Source organism: Arvicola amphibius, chromosome 5 (genome assembly GCF_903992535.2).
Source record: "Arvicola amphibius chromosome 5, mArvAmp1.2, whole genome shotgun sequence".
NCBI lineage: Eukaryota > Metazoa > Chordata > Mammalia > Rodentia > Cricetidae > Arvicola > Arvicola amphibius.
In genome coordinates, this window is record NC_052051.1 from 22,156,052 (window position 1) to 22,178,090 (window position 22,039).

Genomic DNA, 22,039 nt, shown 5'->3' on the forward strand with positions numbered 1-22,039 from the left:
TTGGCGCTGTTGGCTCATTCTTTAATCCTGGCACTCAGGAGCCAAAGGCAGGTGAGTGAGTCCCAGGGCCTATATAGAGGGTATATAGAGTGAGTTTTAGGACAGCTAGGGCTACAGAGGGAAATCCTATCTCAAAAAAAAAAAAAAAAAAGAAAAAAGTGAGCGTGTGTATCTGTTTTGCAGAATGATGTCACAAATTATTTAATTTTCTGTTTTGTTACTGTCTTATTAAATACATAAATATATCTCCTGAGGTCATTTAGTGGTCTTTGCATATATATAATTTTAGGACTGACCACTTAGTACTGGTAACCAATTAGGTCTTCATTTGAAGAAGACTGATTGTCTTCCTTCTCCACCTTGTGCTGTCTTGTTTAGGCTGCTGTATTGACATTTCCTGAATGCAGCCTCCCTGCCAACATATAGAAAAAAATACCTCAGAGAATGTTATGGTCGTCTAGCTCCTAAAAATCTTTATTACACATCTCTTCCATGAGGGTCCCTGTACCTTGCATGTGTTGTAGATGTATCTTTTCAGCCTGAGCACCTTCATGATTTAGTGGTGCTTTTTGAAATGGTCTTAATTTGATGCCGAAAAAATAGATGAAAGGTGAGGTCTAGCAACCCTTAGTGTTACAATTAATTTAAGTAAGGATAAATATGTATGATGTGGTTTGACATCCTGGCAATATTAGGTTATTTTCTTACATCTTTGGCCTCAAAAAGCCTTAGACAGTTGAGTAGCTTTACAGTACACCAATGAATTCTTTCCTATTAAGTCAGCTGTGAGGTCAATTAGACTGTTGTTAGCTGGTAAACCTCAGTTATAAAGTTCCACATTGCACCTTTTGGGAAATCTTCTGTTGATCATCATTGTGTTTTGTAGGTATCACAGCAGGTTAGGACTATTGATTGCTTTTCTCCCTTGGCAGTTTGTATAAGCATCTTCCAGTACTATGAGAGCTAGTCCTCAGGGACGAGGCTTCCAGGTCAGTTCCAGCTGAATTCCTCCAAGTCCTATTTCCATACATTATGCTTGTGTCATTAGCAGTAGGGGCTTACCTGCACATTTTGGAGTGTAGCCAAGGAAAAAGGCAATAGGTAATTTTGTACTATAATAATAGTAAGTAATTATAGATTGCTATAATAATAGTAAGAAGCCACTTAAGTTTGGAAGACTTAGTGCCTGGGTATCTGGATATGTGGTTTTGTAAGCCAATTCTAGTTAGCTACTGTGCTGCTTTAGGTCATTCTCAGAATACATGTTCTTTATATATGGTTCTACTTTGTGATTTAAGCTATGAGTATATTAAATGGATTAATATGAAAATTTCATATGTAAAAATGAAAATACTAGGGGTTTTCTGGGTGTGATTGAATTATATAATTCAGTATATTATATAATTACTATAACCGTGGCTACTATTGAGATAAAGGTAGGAGTATGTTTGAGGTTAGAGTTTCAGGAAAATCTATCAAAACACCAGGTTCATTCTTAATCCTTTTGGGTTAAAGCACTTAACAACAACCTGATGACACTGAGTCCATCCCTGTAGTTCATGATGAAAGGAGAGAACAGGATGGCTAAAGTTGTCCTGTAACTTACACACTTTGACTCTATGTCCCAAAGATAACATAATAAATTATCCATTAATTATTTTAGGAGCAAGTCTTGGATAATGTGCCCCTATTGAGGTAAAAAGGCTGTAAGTTTTAACATAAGATGGGCGTAAACATTGAAATCCTATCCGATTTTCTTAGTGTTCTATTTAAAGAAACGTGTCCTGTCTATGGTACTGAAATTTAATCTTTGCACTCTGGAGACAGGTATGCAGAGTTTTGTGAATTTAAGGCCAGCTAGGTCTGCAAAACAAGTTTAAGCCCAAGGGACATAAATTGAGACAGTGTTTCTGATGAAATAGTCTTTTATGTGTTGAAATAATTACGTGGTTTTTTTTAATACAAAATAATTAATTGTACTTCTTTTTACTTTAGGTTCGAGATGTAAGGATGATTTCTGATAGAAATTCAAGACGTTCCAAAGGAATTGCCTATGTGGAATTTGTTGATGTTAGCTCAGTGCCTCTAGCAATTGGATTAACTGGCCAACGTGTTTTAGGAGTGCCAATTATAGTACAGGCATCACAGGTAATTTCTTAATTTTTAGAGGTTGGTCATTGAGCTGCGTGTTGTGTATGTAGCACATGCGGCAATGTCAGCACTTTACGAGGGTTAGGCAGGAGAATTGTCATCAATTTTACAGAGCCTAATATATGATTCTTTATTCACCAAACCTATAAAATGGAATCCTCACATTAGACATGAATATTGCACATGTAGGACAAAACATCCACAACACATAATGAAGTTTTGAAAGGTCCTAAAATAGATCAAATAGCAATTATTTACTTACACGAATTAATGACATGGTTCTTCAAACATCTTATTTCTAAATTAGCCATGGTTTGTGATGGATGACACATTCAATTCTCAGATAAATTGATCTTGGGGTTTGTCTGACAATGAGTAATGAATGTCTTCAAATATTCACTGCACCAATCAAAATTGTGAATTGCAACATTTAACACATCAGCTACTGTGCAAAATTGAGTGTCTTGGCATATACCTCCATGTCACAGTATTTGCATTACAGGCACACGTTTGAGTTCAATACGTCGTATCACCACCCTTCATTTTAATTTTGTGCCAGTAATGACATTTACAGTGTGGTTTAGCTATCACCGTCATCTTTCCGTCATATAATTTTATGGTCCCAGACAAACTTTTTTTTTTCCTTCCCCCCCCCCCCCCCCCCCCCCCCCCCCCGAGACAGGGTTTCCCTGTAGTTTCTAGAGTCTGTTCTGGAACTAGCTCTTGTAGACCAGGCTGGCCTTGAACTCAGAGATCCGCCTGCCTCTGCCTCCCGAGTGCTGGGATTACAGGCATGCACCACCGCCACCCGGCCCCAGACAAACCTTTTTACCTGTAATTTAGTTTCCCTTTTCCCTTGTGCTTGGCAAATTGTTTCTGCAGATTTTCTCTATTTTTGAGTTTGGGGTTCAGTTTTTCTTATTCATAGACTTTAACTTTTTTGGTTTTTTCGAGACAGGGTTTCTCTGTGGCTTTGGAGCCTGTCCTGGAACTAGCTCTTGTAGACCAGGCAGGTCTCGAACTCACAGAGATCCGCCTGCCTCTGCCTCCCGAGTGCTGGGATTAAAGGCGTGCGCCACCACCGCCCGGCGGACTTTAACTTTTTAATCTTTATTCTTTGTCATTGACAGTGCCTGCTTTATATTAGTGTTTGACCATGGGTTTCACTTACTTACAGGCAGAAAAAAATCGAGCTGCTGCAATGGCTAACAATTTACAAAAGGGAAGTGCTGGACCTATGAGGCTTTATGTGGGATCATTACACTTTAACATAACTGAAGATATGCTTCGGGGGATCTTTGAGCCTTTTGGAAGGGTAAATTTTAGTACTTTTTTCTATCACTCTACAGATAGTATTTCCCTGCCAAAGTGGACTAATTCTGAAGAATTCTTATTCTTGGAGAAGTAGGAAGTTAAAAAAGACAATATCTCCTGAGTAAATTGGGAGCATGGGGACCTGGCAGGAGGGTAGGAGGCATTGAGGGAAGCAGAGAAAAATGTAAAGTTCAATAAATATCAATAAAAAAAATTAAAACATTATTTGTAAAGAACACTTGTAATATCTTCATTACTTTGGAATCTGCGGGTAAGGATACAGTATATTCTAGATTATAAAAACTATATCTTATGGAACATTTTTGCCTATTTATGCCTTTAAATTTCAGATTGAAAGTATTCAACTCATGATGGATAGTGAAACAGGTCGATCTAAGGGATATGGATTCATTACAGTAAGTAGTTGTCTTACAATATTTGCTGTGTATATGGGGTAGGGATTGTTGTAAGTATAAAAGAATCATTTGTATACCTGCATTTCTTAGTATATTGATTCTGATTGTATTATGCCTGTTTTGATCTTTGCATGTAAGTGTCTAGTGTTGTCAGATACACAATATAACTTGAGTATATATCTGTTTACTTTTGAGAGCTGGTCCCTCATTGTTACCCTGGCTTCTAGATGTAGGCCAGGCTGGCCTCAGAATAACAGAACTCTGCCTCCTAAGTTAAAGGCACACACTACTGTGTCAGGTTCCTTATGGATATTCTTACTGGTTAAAATGAAGATCCATGAAAATTTTAACTCAACCAAGTTAATGGGTTTTCTTACTACTTTAGCTTCAAGCCCTAGAATTTAGATATAAGGTACCACATCATCAGTGCCTCCCCACGCCCCCCTTGGTTTTTTGAGGCACAGGTACTCAGGAGGCAGAGTAAGTTCCTGACTGGTCTGATTTAAAGAGTGACTACCAGGAAAGCCAGGACTATACAGAAAAACCCTTTCTTTTAATAACCATATGTATAATTAAATGTAGTTAATATGTTATGTATAGTTTATATTGAATATACCTTTTTAATGTTATAAGGTTAAATGATGACTATTCATGGTATATTTTATAAATATTTTGTTTTTATATGTATTGTGTATAACTATATATATTTTATTCAAGTTATATGCATTCATGTGAACCAGTACAATGGTAATAATATTGCTGAAGGGGAAAGTCCTTCAAGATAGGACATGGGTTTTCTGGGCGTGACAATGCAGACAAGTCTCAGGGCATTAAATGTGGCAATGCAGTAAAGCTCAAAGACATTGTGTGTGGAAAAACATGGCATAATCATGGAAGCCATGGAGAAATTAATGTCTGAATTTGTGATTCAGTTAAGTAGCCACACAATTTAATGAAGGTAAAGCCAGGCAAATGTGACTGGTGAAAGAAATTTCACGACGTGGTATTGACCTTGCTTATAAGTGGGCTGCATAAGCCTGGTTCTGTTTTTATAGACTCACCAGTTAAAATATGGTTGAAGGGAGAAATAAAATAACATGAAAGACTGAAAACAATCTATGCAATTTGAGAATACTTTTTCCTTTGTTTCCCGTAACATTAATGTGGTAAAATAATTTGGTCTATAGACTTTATTATATTGTTTTGTTTTTGTTCTTTCGAGACGAGGTTTCTCAGTAGCCACTACTTGATCTCTATTTACAGGCCAGACTGGCTCTAACTCAGAGAGATCCACCTCCCACTTCCTCCAGTATGATGGGATTAAAGGCTGCCCGGCCTGTTTGTTGTATTAAAACTGATTAAGTTCTTAACCTAGTCTATTAACTCACTTTTTAATTTTCTTTTTATATATTTTTTGTTTCGATGTGAAGTATCTGTGTAGCCTTATAACTCCCTTTATATCAGTCTGGCTTTAAAGTCATACACATGGTTCAGCCTAGCAAGAATTAGTTTTTTGTGTGGGGGGGTTGTTTTTGGTCTTTTGGTTTTTCAAGACGGTTTCTTCTGTAGCTTTTGGAGACTGTCCCGGAACTAGCTCTTGTAAGGCCAGGTTGGCCTTGAATTCACAGAAATCCGCCTGCCTTTGCCTCCCAAGTGCTGGGATAATGGCGTGCGCCACTGCTGCCCGGCAAGCATTAGTATTTTAAAGGCATGTGCCACCACATTGGTTTTTTGCCTCAGGCAATATTCCATTCCACTGTTAGGTGCCTCATAGTGGAATAAGACTCTATTTCCCAGGTGCTGGTGTTAAAAACATGTGCTATGATTTCTGGCAACATTTGTTTTTTCATTCATCGTTGTTGTTGTATGCCATTTGTGTGCTTGGGGAGGCAAAAGGGTGTAAAATCACCTGTAGTGGGAATTATTTGATAGCTTTTGAGTCTATCATGGACCTTGCTCTGTAGACCAGGCTCCCATCAAATTCACTAAGATCTCCTGCCTCTGCCTCCCATGTGCTGAGATTAAAGGCTTGCACCAAGGCAGCCCAGCCTAGAGTTGGCATTTTAGGTGGTTTAAAGCAACTCACTGGTGATGCAAGGAACTGGACTCAGGTCTTTTGGAAGAGTAGTAGCCAGCATTCTTAACTCTTAACCCCTGATCCACATCTCCAGCCCCTTACTACATTTCTTAGTAGGAAAATGCCTTTGAATAGTCCTTAAGGCCTTTAAAATCATGAGATGGAAATAAAAAACCTGTTTTAAATCTGTTTAGAAGAGGCAGGGTACAGTACATTGAAAATGAATCTGGAGACAAAAGGACAGATGTGAAGGAAAAGGCAGCTTTGATCCATTTACTAGGTGCCTTTACTTGTTCTCCAGTCCGGCAGATTCTTCTACAAGTTCAGATAGATTTCTTTATATGCTGGTACACACCTTCATTTCTATCCATTGGGAGGCTGGGGGGATGTCTCAAAGAATTGGAGGCCACCTTAATATACAGGCCTTTTATATATATATATATAGCGACACATTGCCTAAAGGTCAAAACAGCCTTAAAAATACGCTTTTATTTCTAGCTATCTTGCATTTTAATTTGCAAATGCTTAATTTTACACTATTTTTATATACTTGTACTTTGTCATTGTTTTATATTAAATTCATGAAGTTAGCCATGTGATGGTAGCATACACCTTACCTCCCCGCACTTAGGGGGCAGAGGCAGTCTCAGTGAGTTCAAGGACACCCTCATCTACAAAGTAAGTTCTAGAATAACGTTACAAAGAAACCCTGTCTCAAAAAAGAGGCAAAAATGTATTTATGAAGTTACGACTCAAGGCTGGAGAGATGGATCAGTAGTTAAGAGCTCTGACTGTTCTTCCAGAGAACACAGCTTGCAACTGTCTATTAACCATGTACGCAGAATAGAAATCGCTATGTATCTAAAAACCCTAATTAGTATGATTAAAAGTAAAACAAACATGAATGACTATTGACCTATAATCTTTAATACCTGTATAACTTACCGATTAAGACTTTAAGAATATTAAGCAATCATTACATAACTCTGCAGTAAGGAAGACAATGACCTGAAAATGTAAACAATGTATAAATATCTTTATTAGAGGTCACTCTCACACATTCATACATTCATGCAGTATGCCAGTGCACTTAAAGGTACTATTTTGTCTGTAGTGATATATTGCAAATTAATCAGTTGTAAATTTCCTGTCGTTTATTCTAGTTTTCTGATTCAGAATGTGCCAAAAAAGCTTTGGAACAGCTTAATGGATTTGAACTGGCTGGGAGACCAATGAAAGTTGGTCACGTTACTGAACGAACTGATGCTTCTAGTGCTAGTTCATTTCTGGACAGTGATGAACTTGAAAGGACTGGAATTGATTTGGGAACAACTGGTCGTCTCCAATTAATGGCTAGACTTGCAGAAGGTAAGTTTTGCGTAGTGTTACTGGTTTTGCAGACTAGAACCATTTTGCTTATGCCTCTGAATTTGGCACATAGTGTAAATTCCTCAAATTGGGTTTCTCTGCTGTAACCTTGGTAAGAACTTGAAGATTCATTCTTTTACAGGTACAGGTTTGCAGATTCCACCAGCAGCACAGCAAGCATTACAAATGAGTGGCTCTTTGGCATTTGGTGCTGTGGCAGGTAGGAATTGAATCTTTTCTAATTTGAAATCATTTGTTTTTCACCTAATTCGAAATTATGCCAAATTTTTTGCATTTCAAAGGACTAACTGAGAATTCAATTCATTAAGTACTTCTACCATCTTAATGGTTACAAAAAAAGTATAGCTTTAGTAAAATTGTATACTAACCAGAGTGCCCTGTGTGATTATGGAAGCATCTCAAGTGTAGTTCAAATTGTTACTGTTAAGTTTTAGAAACTATCCATTGTTAAGAGGAAGCTTAGATTTTTTTTGTTACTTGTTTGCTCTTTTGTTTCTATGATTAAATACCCTGACAAGAGCAACTTAGGGAAAGGGGTGTGTGTTGTGTGCTCACAGTCATCTAATAACCCCAGTACATTCAAGAGAGCTATGTCTTCTGAAGTTTCCAGGCCACAGTTACACATGATGCACAGACATACGAATGGAGGCAACAGTCTTATAAACACAGAACTTAAATATTTTTAAGAGATTAACATTTTTGTAAATCTAGAACATAGAGTCATCTTTGATTTTTTTTTTTTTTTTTTTGGATATCTCATGGATAGAACTGCATGCAATCTATAAAAAGGACCCAGTAATACAACTTTGGGAAAATAAGGCAGCATTACCATGATTTCCAGGCCAACTTGGGATGCAGAATCAGACCCTGTTTTAAACACAAATGTTTTACTGATTCTAATTAATTAAAAGTATGGTGATCTGCGGCTGGAGAGATGGCTCAGAGGTTAGGGACACTAGCACTGATCGCTTTTCCATTTGTGTGAGATCTGGTGCTCTCTTCTGTGCTGCAGACAGAACACTGCATACATAATCAATTAATTTTTTAATAAAAGAAGTATGGTAATTTGTGTTCAAAGTTTTATAGAAAGGAAGGCTGTGTAAGATTTTGATCTAGTAATAGTCTGAATTTACATAGAGACCTTCGTGCTAGCTTAGTGAATCTGCTTAGATACATAGCTATCTAACACATTTTAAATTGCTATTATAAGAAAAAGGATAAGGGTTGGTGTTGATACGCGCCTATGACTCCAGCACTCAGCAGGTGGAGCCAGGGAGATCTCTGTAAATTAGAGGACATCCAAAGCTGTTAACAGAGGTACTGTGTCTCAAAAATACAAACTCAGACTAAACAAAGCAACAAATAATAGGTCTGGGGCTTGAAATTGCTCCTTAGTTTAAGAACTCTTAGTGCTCTTTTAATGGATCTTAGTGTAATTCCCAATGAGAATCATCCTTCTCTAGGGGAATCAGAAACATTTCCTTTGTAGGTACCTACAGATATCTACCCATAGATTTATACATATAGAGATATTTAAAAATAATTTAAGAAATGAAGTTAGTGATCTTTGTCTTCAAAATTTTTATGCACTGTATTTATACAGCGCCAATATAATTATGAGAAGGGAAAAGTAATCATTGAGACATTTTGTATGTGCTGTCATACACTCCCAACAAGCTGCTTCTTTTTTTGGAATTTTCTTTTCCTTTTTTAAAGTATTTATTATGTGTACAGCATTCCTTCCAAGTGTGCCCGCAAGCCAGAAGGGGGCGCCAGGTCTCTAGGGCTGTGAGCCACCATGTGGTTGAGGGAATTGAACTCAGGACCTCTGGAACAGCAGTCAGTGCTCTTAACCACTGAACCATCTCTCCAGCCCCAAACTTTTTTTCCCCCACAAGACAGCGTGGGAACGCTGACACACAGACACAACACAAATGGGTCGCGGAACCGCTCTGTGACAGAATCACACATACCACGGACCCGGACTTCGAACTCGGGGCCTTGCTGGCGCCAACGCCGCGCGCTTAAGAGGGTGAGCTATCGCCCAGCTCACTTTTTTTTTTTTTTTTTTTAAATATTCGAGACATGGTTTCTCTGTAGCTTTTGGTTCCTTTCCTTGAACTAGCTCTTGTGTGCCAGGCTAACCTCGGAACTCACAGAGATCCGCCTGCTTATGCCTCCCGATTGCTGGGATTACAGGCGTGTGCCACCACCTCTTGGCTCCAACAGGTTTCTTTTTTTCTTTTCTTTTTTTTTTTTTTTTTTTTCTTTCGGTTTTTCGAGACAGGGTTTCTCTGTGGCTTTGGAGCCTGTCCTGGAACTAACTCTTGTAGACCAGGCTGGTCTCGAAGTCCCAGAGATCCGCCTGCCTCTGCCTCCCGAGTGCTGGGATTAAAGGCGTGCGCCACCACCGCCCGGCTCCAACAGGTTTCTTTTGCCTGTGTTTTTGCTCTTGAATTTTCAAACATCCATTGGTGATTTTTTTTTCCTATATTGAATTAATAGTCATATAACACTGTTGCTGTTGTCTTTCCTACTTCTCTTTTTCTCTCTCTTTTTTTTTTTTTTTTTTGAGATTCATTTATTATGTATTCAGTGCTTTGGCTGCATGTATGCCTATAAGCCATAAGACAGTACTAGATTTCATATTAGATGTTTGTGAGTGAGCCACCATATTATTATTGGGAATTGACTCAGGACTTATGAGCAGCCATAGCTCTTATCCTCTGAGCCATCACTTCAGCCCACCAAACTGCTTTCTGTAATTGAAGTTAAATTTCAGAAATGCCCTGGAGTATGAATGTTAGGATCATTGTAACTCTTCGGTATGGTTGTGTCCTGAGGATTTCTGTTCATTTCCCTTAAGCACAGGGTGCAACTCAATTGCCTGATACCCTACCTTCCACCACCTCTACTAGTCTTATCTGGAGGCAACCACATCCACGTGCCTGAAATTCAAATTGACTTTTTCACATAGATAATGATAAATAATTCTTTTGAAAAATAGTAGCTGACCAAATGTGGCAGTGCTCTCCCAGTATTTGAGAGGTAAAGCAAACTGGTTTACATAGTTAGCTCTTAGATAGCAGTAACTGTTTAGAAAGATCCTTTCACCAAAAATAAAAGAAAATGGTTACTTCGTTGCTTCCATTCTTTTAAGGCCACATTTTCATGTGAAAAATAATGTTCAATCATGGTTTGGGTATTCCACTAGAGCAGGGGTTCTAAACTTTTTTTATTTCATCCCTTTAATACAGTTTGTCATGTTGTGTTGACCTAAAAAACTACTTTTTTGCTACTTCATTTCATAACTAATTTTTTCTGAAATGAATTGTAAATAACTACTTTTTGTGATAGTCTTAGGTGACCCAATTAAAATGATTGTCACACTACTAAAGGGTTCTTTCTCAACCTGGTGGTTGAGGACAATTGCCCTAGAGAGACTAGTGAGTAGTGAAACTCACTCCTTTATAGGATCAATAATAGTGTTAGGTTTGGCAAGTTCTTCTCAGTCCTATAATCTTCATATCTTTAAGTGAAGTTAGGGTTGTTATGAGTAGCCTCTCTTCAGAAAATGAGTTCCATTCCACCTTTGAAGTATTGCTTATGATGTCCAGAAGTCTATCATCAACCCTCAGGATAATATGTCCTAGTGATTATTAGTAAAATTTATAAGTCCTATTTCTGGGTAAATAATACATTATTTTGACCCTGGAGGCAATCGAAAAACACATGTTGCAAAGACATAAAGCCAGGAAAAATTACTCATACATATTTAATGAGAATTCACTTTGTGGGGTGGGGAGGCAGGGAAGTTTCATTTTGTTTTAGTTGTGTTTACTTATTTTGAGGTGAGATACTTAATCCACTGCCCATGTGTGGTGGCCAGAGGCCCATTTATCTGTTCTTGCTGTATCTTTCCACCATATATGTCTTTCAGAGACCCACCTGAGGGAGTCAGGATAGTGGCCTTCCTATTTATGAATGACTTGATTTCTCTGTCTAACATTCCTAGCTGTCCTGGAATTAGCGCTTGTAGATCAGGCTGGACTCGAACTCAGAGATCTGCCTGCCTTTGTCACCCGAGTGCTGGGGTTCAAGGCATGTGTTACCACTGTGTGGCTCTCATGTATGTGTTAGCATTATATTTAGGTTATCATTATTGAGACAGGATGTTACTGGATATCTGGTGGCCTTAATTGTTAACCTGTATCCACCAACTCAGAGCTGTCCTACTTGGTACTTAATAGCATTAATCTCTTACCTATTCATTTTACCCATTTTTTGTGGGAAAGGCAGTTGTATTTAAAGTAACTGATACTGGTTCTACATTAATATTTCTGAGTTCACTTGATGTATATACATTTCATCCCTTGCTCATTGATATGCTAATTTTTAGCTCAAAGGGCCCAGCTGTTTTAACTCACTAAATATGTAGTTTAGATTTCCTTACATACTTTATTTATTCTGGTCTTTTTTAAAAATATTTATTTATTATGTATACCATATCCTATCTGTGTGTACGCCTGCAGGCCAGAAGAGGGTGCCAGACCTCATTACAGATGGTTGTGAGCCACCATGTGGTTGCTGGGAATTGGACTCAGGACCTTTGGAAGATCAGGCAATGCTCTTAACCTCTGAGCCATCTCTCCAGCCCCTTATTCTGGTCTTTTTGCATTCCAAATAAAACTTAGGGGTGTATTAGCTATGGTAGCTTTGCAGAGATAAATTCTCTGTCTCTTGTTTTTCTTTTTTGCTTAAGACAGGGTCTCTCTATGATGTAGCCCTGTCTGTGAGGAAATTTCTTATATAGATCACCCTGTGTTCAAGAAGCCCACGACCTGTCTCTCCTCTGCTATTGCTGGTTTTTTTTTTATTATTATTATTTATTTATTTATTTATTATGTATACAATACTCTGTATGTATGCCTTCTGGCTAGAAGAGGGCACCAGACCCCATTACAGATGGTTGTGAGCCACCATGTGGTTGCTGGGAATTGAACTCAGGACCTTTGGAAGAGCAGGCAGTGCTCTTAACCTCTGAGCCATCTCTCCAGCCCCTATTGCTGGTTTTTAATGGCTTGGACCACACCAGCTAACTGCACGAATTTCATTCCCAACTCATACAGACTTTCTGTACATGTCATATTTGTTTAAAGAGGTTTCCTGTGTTGAAACAATAATTTTCACTGTAGCTGATCAAATTGATAGCCTGTGCTAAGAATCAATGGCAGATTGAATCTGAGAAGCTCTTAGATAAGTTCCACATTGTTTCAATGATGTTTTTTTCAGTTAATGCAAAATTGGAAAATTAGTGAACTGGAGCATAGCTATTAAATGTGTTTATTGTTACACTTACAGTTCTAATAAAACTTTCTGAAATAGGCTGATTACTACTAGTAAAATAAGTCTTATTTTTCAAGTACTTGGAATTGAATTCTCAATCAGGGTTTTTAACATATTTTCTGGCTGGTATGCTTCCCTTTCCCCATTTCCCATTATTCCTAGCCGTGGTATCATAATTGGAACACATATGACAGGAAGACTGTACATTGGAGGAGAGGTGAATCATTTTCTAGGATAAGAAGTAAAAGGCCCCAAAGCCTAGTCAATGAGGAATGGGGAAGGAGGTTTTGCTGCCAGGTTTTGCTAAGTTTATTCTAATAAACCCTGCTGTTGAAGTCCTCTTTTATTAATACTTTCCTGACATTTACCCTGTTAGTTGAGGCTCTTCATTGTTCCTGCACTGAGCTGTAGAATTCTCTTTTGTTATAGATTTGCAAACACGACTTTCCCAACAGACTGAAGGTGAGTTACTTATTTTTAACTTTTTTTTTTCTTTGAAATATAACTAAGTGTACAAAGAAAATTTGTTATGCTTGCTTGGATATAATTTTGCCATGTAATATAAGCTAGAAAAATCTAACACTGAATTTATAGTTAAAAAAGATGTCTGTGGATATTTTTAAATTTGAATTGCTTGAATGTTTAAGGCGCGAGCTTTAGGATCTTTTTTTGACCTCCGGTAGAGGACAGGCAACACTCAGTCCTTGATTTTTATAAAAATAAGACTGATAACTCAGTATTTCTTTCATGGTTTATCTAAGTATAAAGGTTACCTAAAAGAAAGTGACATATTTTCAATATTTTAGCAGACAAGCCTCAGAACATGGAATATGGGTCTTTTAAAGTCAAAATTGTATGACGTTAGATGTTTTATATTGTTATACTGATGGTTTGTCCTACTCTTCAAAGCAAGCCATGACTGAGACTCAAAATTGTTCTAAATTACGTGCATATTGAAATGATGGCAAGTAGACAGGTTTCATGTCTTATTTATGAAACCTACTTAATGACAGAAAAAAAGCTTCTTAGTGTGCCACCATTAGAGTAACATGTTTATTGTTTTATAATGATCCCATTTGAAAAAACATCTTATTTTTAGATAAGTATTAAGTGTATTTTAAGTTTTTTTAGGCAAATGCCACATTTGTAGTTACTGTTTTTTAAATGATTAACAGCTTGATCGAATGAAAATTTGCTTTCTTTGTGCTTCTGCATGCTGCTTAGTTTAAGCCAGAATGATCCTTTTGTAATTTCCTTGATCTGTATTAATAATAATCACTAGTTCCCTTTAGGTGTTTTCTTGAAGCTTTTTAGTTATGCGTACATTTATTTTTTTATTTTAGTAGATATGTTTTCACTGTGTAGCTCTAGCTCTGACTCTTCTAGAACTATGTATGTAGAACAGGCTGGTCTAAAACTCGAGGTCTGCTTTGACTTTGCCTGCTAGAGCCTGGCATTTTTAATCATATACAGTTTTTGTATGTTTTGTTTTTCAAAACGGTTACATTTTAACAACCCTTGCTGTTCAGAAGCTCAACCATTCTGTCCTTAAACTCAAAATGCCTTTCTCTGCCTCTTGATTGCTTGGATTAAAGGCTTGCACCACCAGCACGTTTTGTTTTTAGATGTATTATTTTGGGTTTCTTGAGCAGTTGAACTTTTAAATCCCAAGCTACTCCAGGTAATATTTGTTCATAGTGGGATATACTAGGAAAAGGTTTCTGAATTCTCTAAAGAAAAATCTTTTTTTTTTCTTTAAAGGACATACTGAAGAAGAAAAAAAACACCCTTATCCCCCACCCAAGACAGGGCTTATCTGTGTCCTGGAAGTCGTCCCCTCTGTTTAACTGGCTGTCCTCAATGCATCTGCCTATCTCTACATTCTGAATTCTCAGATCAAAGGCTTTTACTTCCACCACCATGCCCATTTAACACTGAAAAACAGAAAGAAAAAGAGCTAATTGTCGTCTAGGCCTTTCCTTTTACAACCATCTCCATTCTTTCCCGTTGGTCATAATGCTTTCTGTAGTGTTAGGATTAAAAGAGTGGAATAACATGCCTATCATTACGCAGGCATTCTTTAAATAGATACCCTGCAACTGCTCAGTGGTGGTTCAGACCTTTAGTCCCAGAACACAGGTGACAGAGCCAGGTGGATCTCAATGAGTGAGTTCTAGGACAGCCAGGGCTACACAGAGAAACCCTGTCTCAAAAAACATAACCATAAAGCACAAAATTAACAGATTAATTTTTTTAATGTGCTATTTCATGAGTAGCTGTATTGTTCAGTGCAATTTGTCTGATACGTCCATAGAGATTGTTTCAGTTATCTCGATTTCTTAATACATTATTTTATCCGTAGCTGTTTGTTGTTAATGCATTGGAATGGGATTTGGTCAGATAATGTGATTACGGTGAGTTCTGTAACAGCTGCTATATCTTTGGTAATTCTATACAAACTGTAGGGACACAAGACCTTGTCTCAACAGAAAACCATAACCTAAGGAACTCCAAATAGAAACCATTGCAACAATTAACTACAGCTATGTATGTTACAATGTCCAATATATTCAAACATATTCCAGTCATTACCATACATGAGTTGTTCTTTTTTATTATTTTTCTATGACAAAGCATTTAAAATCTTACTTTATTATGACATTTTTCCTTGGATACTTTTTTCTTACCTTTTAAGAGTAATCATATTAAGGTTGATGCATTGAATAGAAAGATGTATCAGAAAGATTATTCCTTGACGTAGAGCACTTTAGGCACTTATTTCAAGACCCATGTTTGGATTCCAGAATCTACATGGTAATTCACAATAGTATGAAGCAAGTGTCAGATTATCTCATGTGGCCTTCTTACCTGTGAGGTAAACAGGTATCTAGAGCCCTTGCACATAGACAGTGAGTCTCATATACATACATATATTGTGCCTTTGGGACTCCTGAGATGGTTGTGTTCAGAGAATTTATTTTTATGCATAAATCTAAAATACATACATTGCTCTTTTTAAAAAACAAAATTATATCTAAAAACAAAGAGAAAGAGTATTAATTAGTGATTTCAAATAACACCATTTTGTATCACTAACGAATAAAATGAATCTTCTATTTAACTTTTTTTCTTTCCTGGGTTTATTAAGGTTTTTTGTTTTAGCATAATTAATTTAGAGTACATATCTGTCCTCAATCCCTCATAGGATTTGTTTGGCTGGTTTGGATTGAGAAAGGGTCTCTCTCTGGTATTGTAGTCCAGGCTATCCTAGAATTTGTTTTGTAGCCTAAGAGACCCTCCTGCCAGTTTCACAAGTGGTGGGATGTTACTACCACTAATGCCCTGTTTAAATATGGGTTGTTGTTTTTTTTTTTTTTTTTTTTTTTCTTAGAAACAGAATTTCATATTTTTCTGTCTAGCATAGAACTTGCTATGTTGGCCTGGGTTGCTTTGAACTTCTGATTCTCCTTCCTCAGGCCAAGATTATAGATGACTCGTTAGTGCTTATGTTACGGATTAAACCCAGAGCTTCGTGTCTCCTAGTACTTAGCTCCAAAACCAGCTCCTTAAATTTTTCAGAAAAATTTTTGCATCTGTACCAATCTTGTGTCTGGACTGTTTTGTCTGTCTCATTCTCTAAATAATAAATATTTATAGACATGTTACCTATTATAAGTTAAGCTAATGATTACTTAGTGTAGTCATGCTTACCTTAACTGTTGTGTTAAGGTTAAATGGTAAGATGAGCAAATGTCTTATGTTGAAGAAGCTGATTATAAAATATCTCCTCCACATTTAGATAGGGTTCATTTTTGTTTTTAGTTAATTGTCAAGGGATAGTACATGTTTTCCAGGAAGCTGATTTTTCTTCTTCTTTTTTTAGCCTCAGCTTTAGCTGCAGCTGCATCTGTTCAACCACTTGCAACACAGTGTTTCCAACTTTCTAATATGTTTAACCCTCAAACGTAAGTATGCTTAGAATAGGATACATTGCCATTCGTAGTATTTATTTTTTTTTTTTTTTTGTTTTTGTTTTTCTAGAGTTTTTTTTTTTCATGGCCATTCGTAGTATTTAATTAATTGAAAAAGTATTACATTTGAATAGTTGACATTGTTTTGCGCATGGACACATAGTTTGAAATTTAAAGCTGTGACAATAGTAAAATATCTCCAGCCCTTCACTACTACTTAGTTGTATGTGTGTGCATTGTCTTACCCTATGTGTTTTATGAAGGTACTAGATTTCCTGGTAAGCTGCTGTACATGTGCCAGGCATTGAATCCCGGTTCTCTGGGAGGACACATAGTGTTCTTGATCACTGAGTTCTTTCTCTAATCCCTCTTCGGAGCTCTCTTTAAAAAGGAGGTCTTCTTAATCTCTGAGCTGTCTACTCCATTTTTTACTATTAGGATTTTTTTTTTCCTGTACTGGTCATGAATATAAGTGAGGGCTTTTGCTGATGATGGAGATTACCAGTACTCTTTTTTACTCTAACAGGGACTCAGTTTGGTTTTTTGTTTGTTTTGGTTTTGTTTGTAGGAATGATCTTTCTATGGCACTTATAATCTGTTCAGGTTATGAACTTGTGATCCCTCCTTGCTTTGATTTTATCTTTGTGCAGTACCTTTTATTTTGAAATTTTTTATTCACGTTAGAAAATAACTTTTAAAACTTTTATTAATATATAGTGTTAATAATCAAATACTTAAGTGTTTAGATGCTAAAATTCAACTTTTGGTTTTATTTTGGGGGGGGGGAGTATTTATTTTGTTTTCCAGACAGGGTTTCTCTGTGGTATAGACTTGGCTGTCCTGGAACTTACTTTGTAGACCAGGCTGGCCTTGAACTCATTCGCCTGCCTGACAGTCATATGGAGGAAGACCTAATGAATTCCTTTCTGGATTCTTGACCATACGCAAAGATACCACTCTTGGTACTTAAATATAACTTCATTATGTTTTGTCCTTTCTTACAGAGAAGAAGAAGTTGGATGGGATACAGAGATTAAAGATGATGTGATTGAAGAATGTAATAAACATGGAGGAGTTATTCATATTTATGTTGACAAAAATTCAGCTCAGGTATATTAATACTTTGTGGGTTTTTTTGTTTGTTTTTTTGGTTTTCTATGCAGGGTTTTCCTTGAAGTTCTGGCTGCCTAGTATTCACTATGTATAGTTAGTCCCAGCCCAACTTCGAACTAAATGCTGGGACTACAGGCATCCCCCACCACTGCCGGGCCTTATTTTGATGCTTTGAAGTAAACAGTTTGCGTATTTTGTTGTTGTTGTTTTTCATCTTATTCTTGACCCAGTTAGTGCATCTCATAGCCATTGTATTTCAGTAGTTTTTGTTGTGTGTGTGTTTTTTTAATGCATTGTTAATGCATAGATTTTTGTTATTTGGGTTACCCTCCCATGTGATTGTGCTTATTGTAGGCACACAGTGTGCTTCCCTAGTGGTTATTCTTGAAAGGAACTTGTATGTGCTAACTAAATACACCCCCCCCAAAAGAAAGGCAAGATAAAAAGAAATTTTAATGAGAGTTGTGTTATATATCAGTTTGTTTACAGCGGTTACCGTGGTTGGAACTGCCCCAGCTTTCTTTTCTTTTCTTTTTGGGTTTTTTTTTTTTGTTTGTTTGTTTGTTGTTTTTTGCGAAACAGGGTTTCCCTGTAGTTTCTAGAGCCTGTCCTGGACCTAGCTCTTGTAGACCGGGCTGGCCTCGAACTCAGAGATCCACCTGCCTCTGCCACCTGAGTGCTGGGATTAAAGGCGTGCGCCACCACCACCCGGCTACCCCAGCTTTCTTATTCTTTATTTAAAAATAAAAGAGGGATTTGGGGGGAATAGAAAGATATTTAAATCACGTTTTCTGAAACATCTGAAGTATTTGGTCATAAGCTATTTGAATGAATATGAAAAATTAAATTAAGCACTAAGTTGCAAACGTCTTGAATAAACATGAGACCTGTGTTCTATACAGTTTTTATTTTTTGTTTTTCTATTTTCAGGGCAATGTGTATGTGAAGTGCCCATCTATTGCTGCAGCTATTGCTGCTGTCAATGCATTGCATGGCAGGTGGTTTGCTGGTGAGTTACTGCTACAAAGACTTTATGTTGGATATCTAGTGATTAAGTAAAGTTGTCTTACTCAACTTTGCTTTTTTTTTTTTTTTTGTCTACAGGTAAAATGATAACAGCAGCGTATGTACCTCTTCCAACTTATCACAACCTCTTTCCTGATTCTATGACAGCAACACAACTACTGGTTCCAAGTAGACGATGAAGGAAGATATAGTCCCTTATGTATATAGCTTTTTTTTCCTTGAATTCATCTTGAGTTATCTTTTATTTAGATAAAAATAAAGAGGCAAGGGTCTACTGTCATTTGTATTCAACTCCTGTTATCTTGAAAAATAAAAATGTTAACAGGAATGCAGTGTGCTCATTCTCCCTAAGTAGCAAATCCTACTTTATGCAAAGCTCTTTGCTTGTTCTGCCGTTTTAAAATGTCCGTGTAGAAAATTACATTAATGCTCTGTAGTATAGCTCTAGGGGATCAAATGTGCTTTCTGTATAAAGGCAGACAGGTAATGTTTTAATGTTTCAGAAGCCTAAGTTTTTACACAGCAGTTACATTTCACATTATTTCATGTATTTGGCTCCTTGGTTCAGGAAAGGTTTCTGGAATACACATTTAGTGTGTGAAAAATCTAGGCAGCTAAGGGCTGTTTAGCATCTCACCTTGATCATTTGGCAAGAAGGGGATTTCAAATTATATTTGTTGATGGTAACTTTTCAATTAATGTATCTGTAAAAGTTTCTTTGTAAATACTGTGTGTCGGTGTGTCTTGAGATTCCAAACAAAATGATCCCTGCATTTCCTGAAGATGGTTGATGTAACAGTTTGAGCAAAGCTGTCTGAGCAAGTGATAGGAAATGCAGAAATAGGTTTTGTCTGGTTGCATATAATCTTTGCTCTTTTTAAGCTCTGTGAGCTCTGAAATATATTTTTGGGTTACTTCAGTGTGTTTGACAAGACAGCTTGATATTTCTATCAAACAAATGACTTTCATATTGCAACAATCTTTGTAAGAACCACTCAAATAAAATTCTCTGAAAAAGGACACAAGAAATTTTTCGTTCTTCAAATGTTTGTTACAAACTTGAGAATAGGCTGCCGAGGTTTTATTTTGTTTTCAAATTAGTTTCTCTGCATTATAGTTTAGGTTTACCACTATTTGAAGGTGGTACTGTCTCAGCCTGTGGATTGTTGAGAGCTGGTAGATATGTGTATCAACACACGTAGCCTGGTATTAACTTTCTTCATTCTTAGTATATAGTATTCTTAGCAATAGTATTTCCTAGTGAGGGAAATACTTTTCAACATCTTGGGCTTCTTGTCAGTCACCAAGGTATGTCCCTTTTGTTGAAGAAAAGCTGACCCTTGCTGATGCTCTGGAACAGCATTAAAATTTGTAACTAGGGAAAACATCTATTATACTTCTATTTTATAGATTTGATTGAGTTCTGTATTTTTCTAAGTCCTATAGAAATATTTATGCTTTATGGGTTAGCTTTGAGCTCCAGTGCCACTTTGCTTTGAGCTCTTAGATGTTGTATCTTATGTATGTGAACCCTACCTTTTTTTTTTTTTTTTTTTTTTTTGGTTTTTCAAGACAGGGTTTCTCTGCAGCTTTTTTTTTTTTTTAGAGCCTGTCCTGGACCTAGCTCTTGTAGACCAGGCTGGCCTCGAACTCACAGAGATCCGCCTGCCTCTGCCTCCCGAGTGCTGGGATTAAAGGCGTGCGCCACCACCGCCCGGCGAACCCTACCATTTTTGAAGGGCTGACAACACTGTCTCAACTAGGCTTCAGTCACCACACTTCTCCAAATGCTGGAACAGTCTTTATTATTTTGGGCTTAGCTTCGATCCAGGGTTTATTTGGAACAGCCCAGGCTGTCCTGAGACATGCTTTGTAGATCAGGTAGGCCTCTAATTTAGAGGTCTGTGTGCCTCTACTTCCTGAGTTGCTGGGATTAAAGGCCTGTTTCACCACAACTAGCCTTTTTTATTTTTAGGCAGGGCCTCCTGTAGTCTTGTCTTGGAGCATCTAACCTGTTTTTAAAAATAATTTTAATGCTACATGATTATTTGCCAGCATATCTCACATGCACCACATACATGCTTGGTACCTGCGGAGGTCCTCTGAAATTGGGGTTATGGGTGCCTGTGATTCACAAATTATGATTTTTCGGGACCGAAGTCAGGGCTTGTTAGAAGAAATTTTTTTCCTATTTTATGTAAATTGGTGTTTTGCCTACATGAATGTCTGGGACTGTTTCAAATTCTCTTAAGTGGAATTAGTTAAAAGCTGTCATGTGGGTGATGGAAAATGAGCCTGGGTCCACAGAAGTCTTACCTCTGCAGCTCTACAGTAAGCATTCTTAAGCACTGAGCTCTCCTACCCATCTTTTCATTTTCACAATAGGCAGTATGAATTCCAATGAATTTTCATAGCATGCCAATTCCTTTAAAGGTTAACTATTGGATAGTATTGAATCTGCTCTTTTACAAGTTAATTAGTATAGCAAGATCATCCAAGCTTGCCAATCAACATCTTTAATTGTAGATAAGGGAATGGAAGTAAAAGTTTCTTGAATAAATATATTCAGAACCTTTTGAAGTGTCCATTCTGAGTGAAATCCTTTAGGTATTTAACTGCAATTTCCCTCTTCAATAAGAAATCTATAGATGTGAGTCTTAATTTACTTTTCCATGTGCCCTCAAAACACATTTTTATCAAGCAAGTTCTGTTTGAAATATAGTTGAAGAGTAATCAAAAATCCTTAAAAACAGTCAAATTGTAGTTTCTTCACAGTGGGGTTGTGCTAATAAGCAGAATTTTATGAGGCTACATAATTAAAATGTTCAATGTTGAATTGAGGCTGGTTAGGAGATGGTGTAGGCAGTCAAGAAAACTGTTCAGTCGTTTTCATATCAGAAATGAAGCTGTAAAGATAAAACTCAATTTTTTTGTTAATAGGTCATTTTGCTGTTACCTTCTTCAAATTGTATACTTCTTTGTGCCATCAAGGGATTAATGTTTATGATATTTAATGCACTAAGTACACTGAGCTAGGATCTGTGAGAGTATTTCTATCTCAAGACATTATTCATGTAGCTTTGGAGCCTATCCTGCAACTATGGTAATGTGGACTAGGCTGGTCTCTTATTTTTTTGGGGGGGGGGGGGGGCGTGGTTCCTGACAGGGTTTCTCTGGCTTTGGAGCCTGTCCTGGAACTAGCTTTGTAGACCAGGCTGGTCTCGAACTCACAGAGA

At 37.2% G+C, this 22,039-nt stretch overlaps 1 protein-coding gene across 6 annotated transcripts in view; it reads left to right on the forward strand.

Annotated features, from left to right (window-relative positions):
• Rbm39 (RNA binding motif protein 39) overlaps positions 1 to 19,823 on the forward strand; it is a 35,574-nt gene extending 15,751 nt beyond the window's left edge. For 4 of the 6 annotated variants that reach the window (XM_038332159.1, XM_038332160.1, XM_038332155.1 and 1 more), the window contains 10 exons: positions 1,996 to 2,148; positions 3,329 to 3,466; positions 3,816 to 3,881; positions 7,122 to 7,326; positions 7,469 to 7,546; positions 13,105 to 13,155; positions 16,577 to 16,658; positions 17,669 to 17,774; positions 18,708 to 18,786; positions 18,882 to 19,823. In XM_038332159.1, the coding sequence (XP_038188087.1) occupies positions 1,996 to 2,148; positions 3,329 to 3,466; positions 3,816 to 3,881; positions 7,122 to 7,326; positions 7,469 to 7,546; positions 13,105 to 13,155; positions 16,577 to 16,658; positions 17,669 to 17,774; positions 18,708 to 18,786; positions 18,882 to 18,982 (1,059 nt within the window). In that variant the 3' untranslated portion in view covers positions 18,983 to 19,823. The remainder of the gene's footprint in view (positions 1 to 1,995; positions 2,149 to 3,328; positions 3,467 to 3,815; positions 3,882 to 7,121; positions 7,327 to 7,468; positions 7,547 to 13,104; positions 13,156 to 16,576; positions 16,659 to 17,668; positions 17,775 to 18,707; positions 18,787 to 18,881) is intronic. The other 2 variants (XM_038332156.1, XM_038332158.1) reach the window with 1 other exon arrangement.
• The last annotated feature ends 2,216 nt before the right edge of the window (positions 19,824 to 22,039 follow it).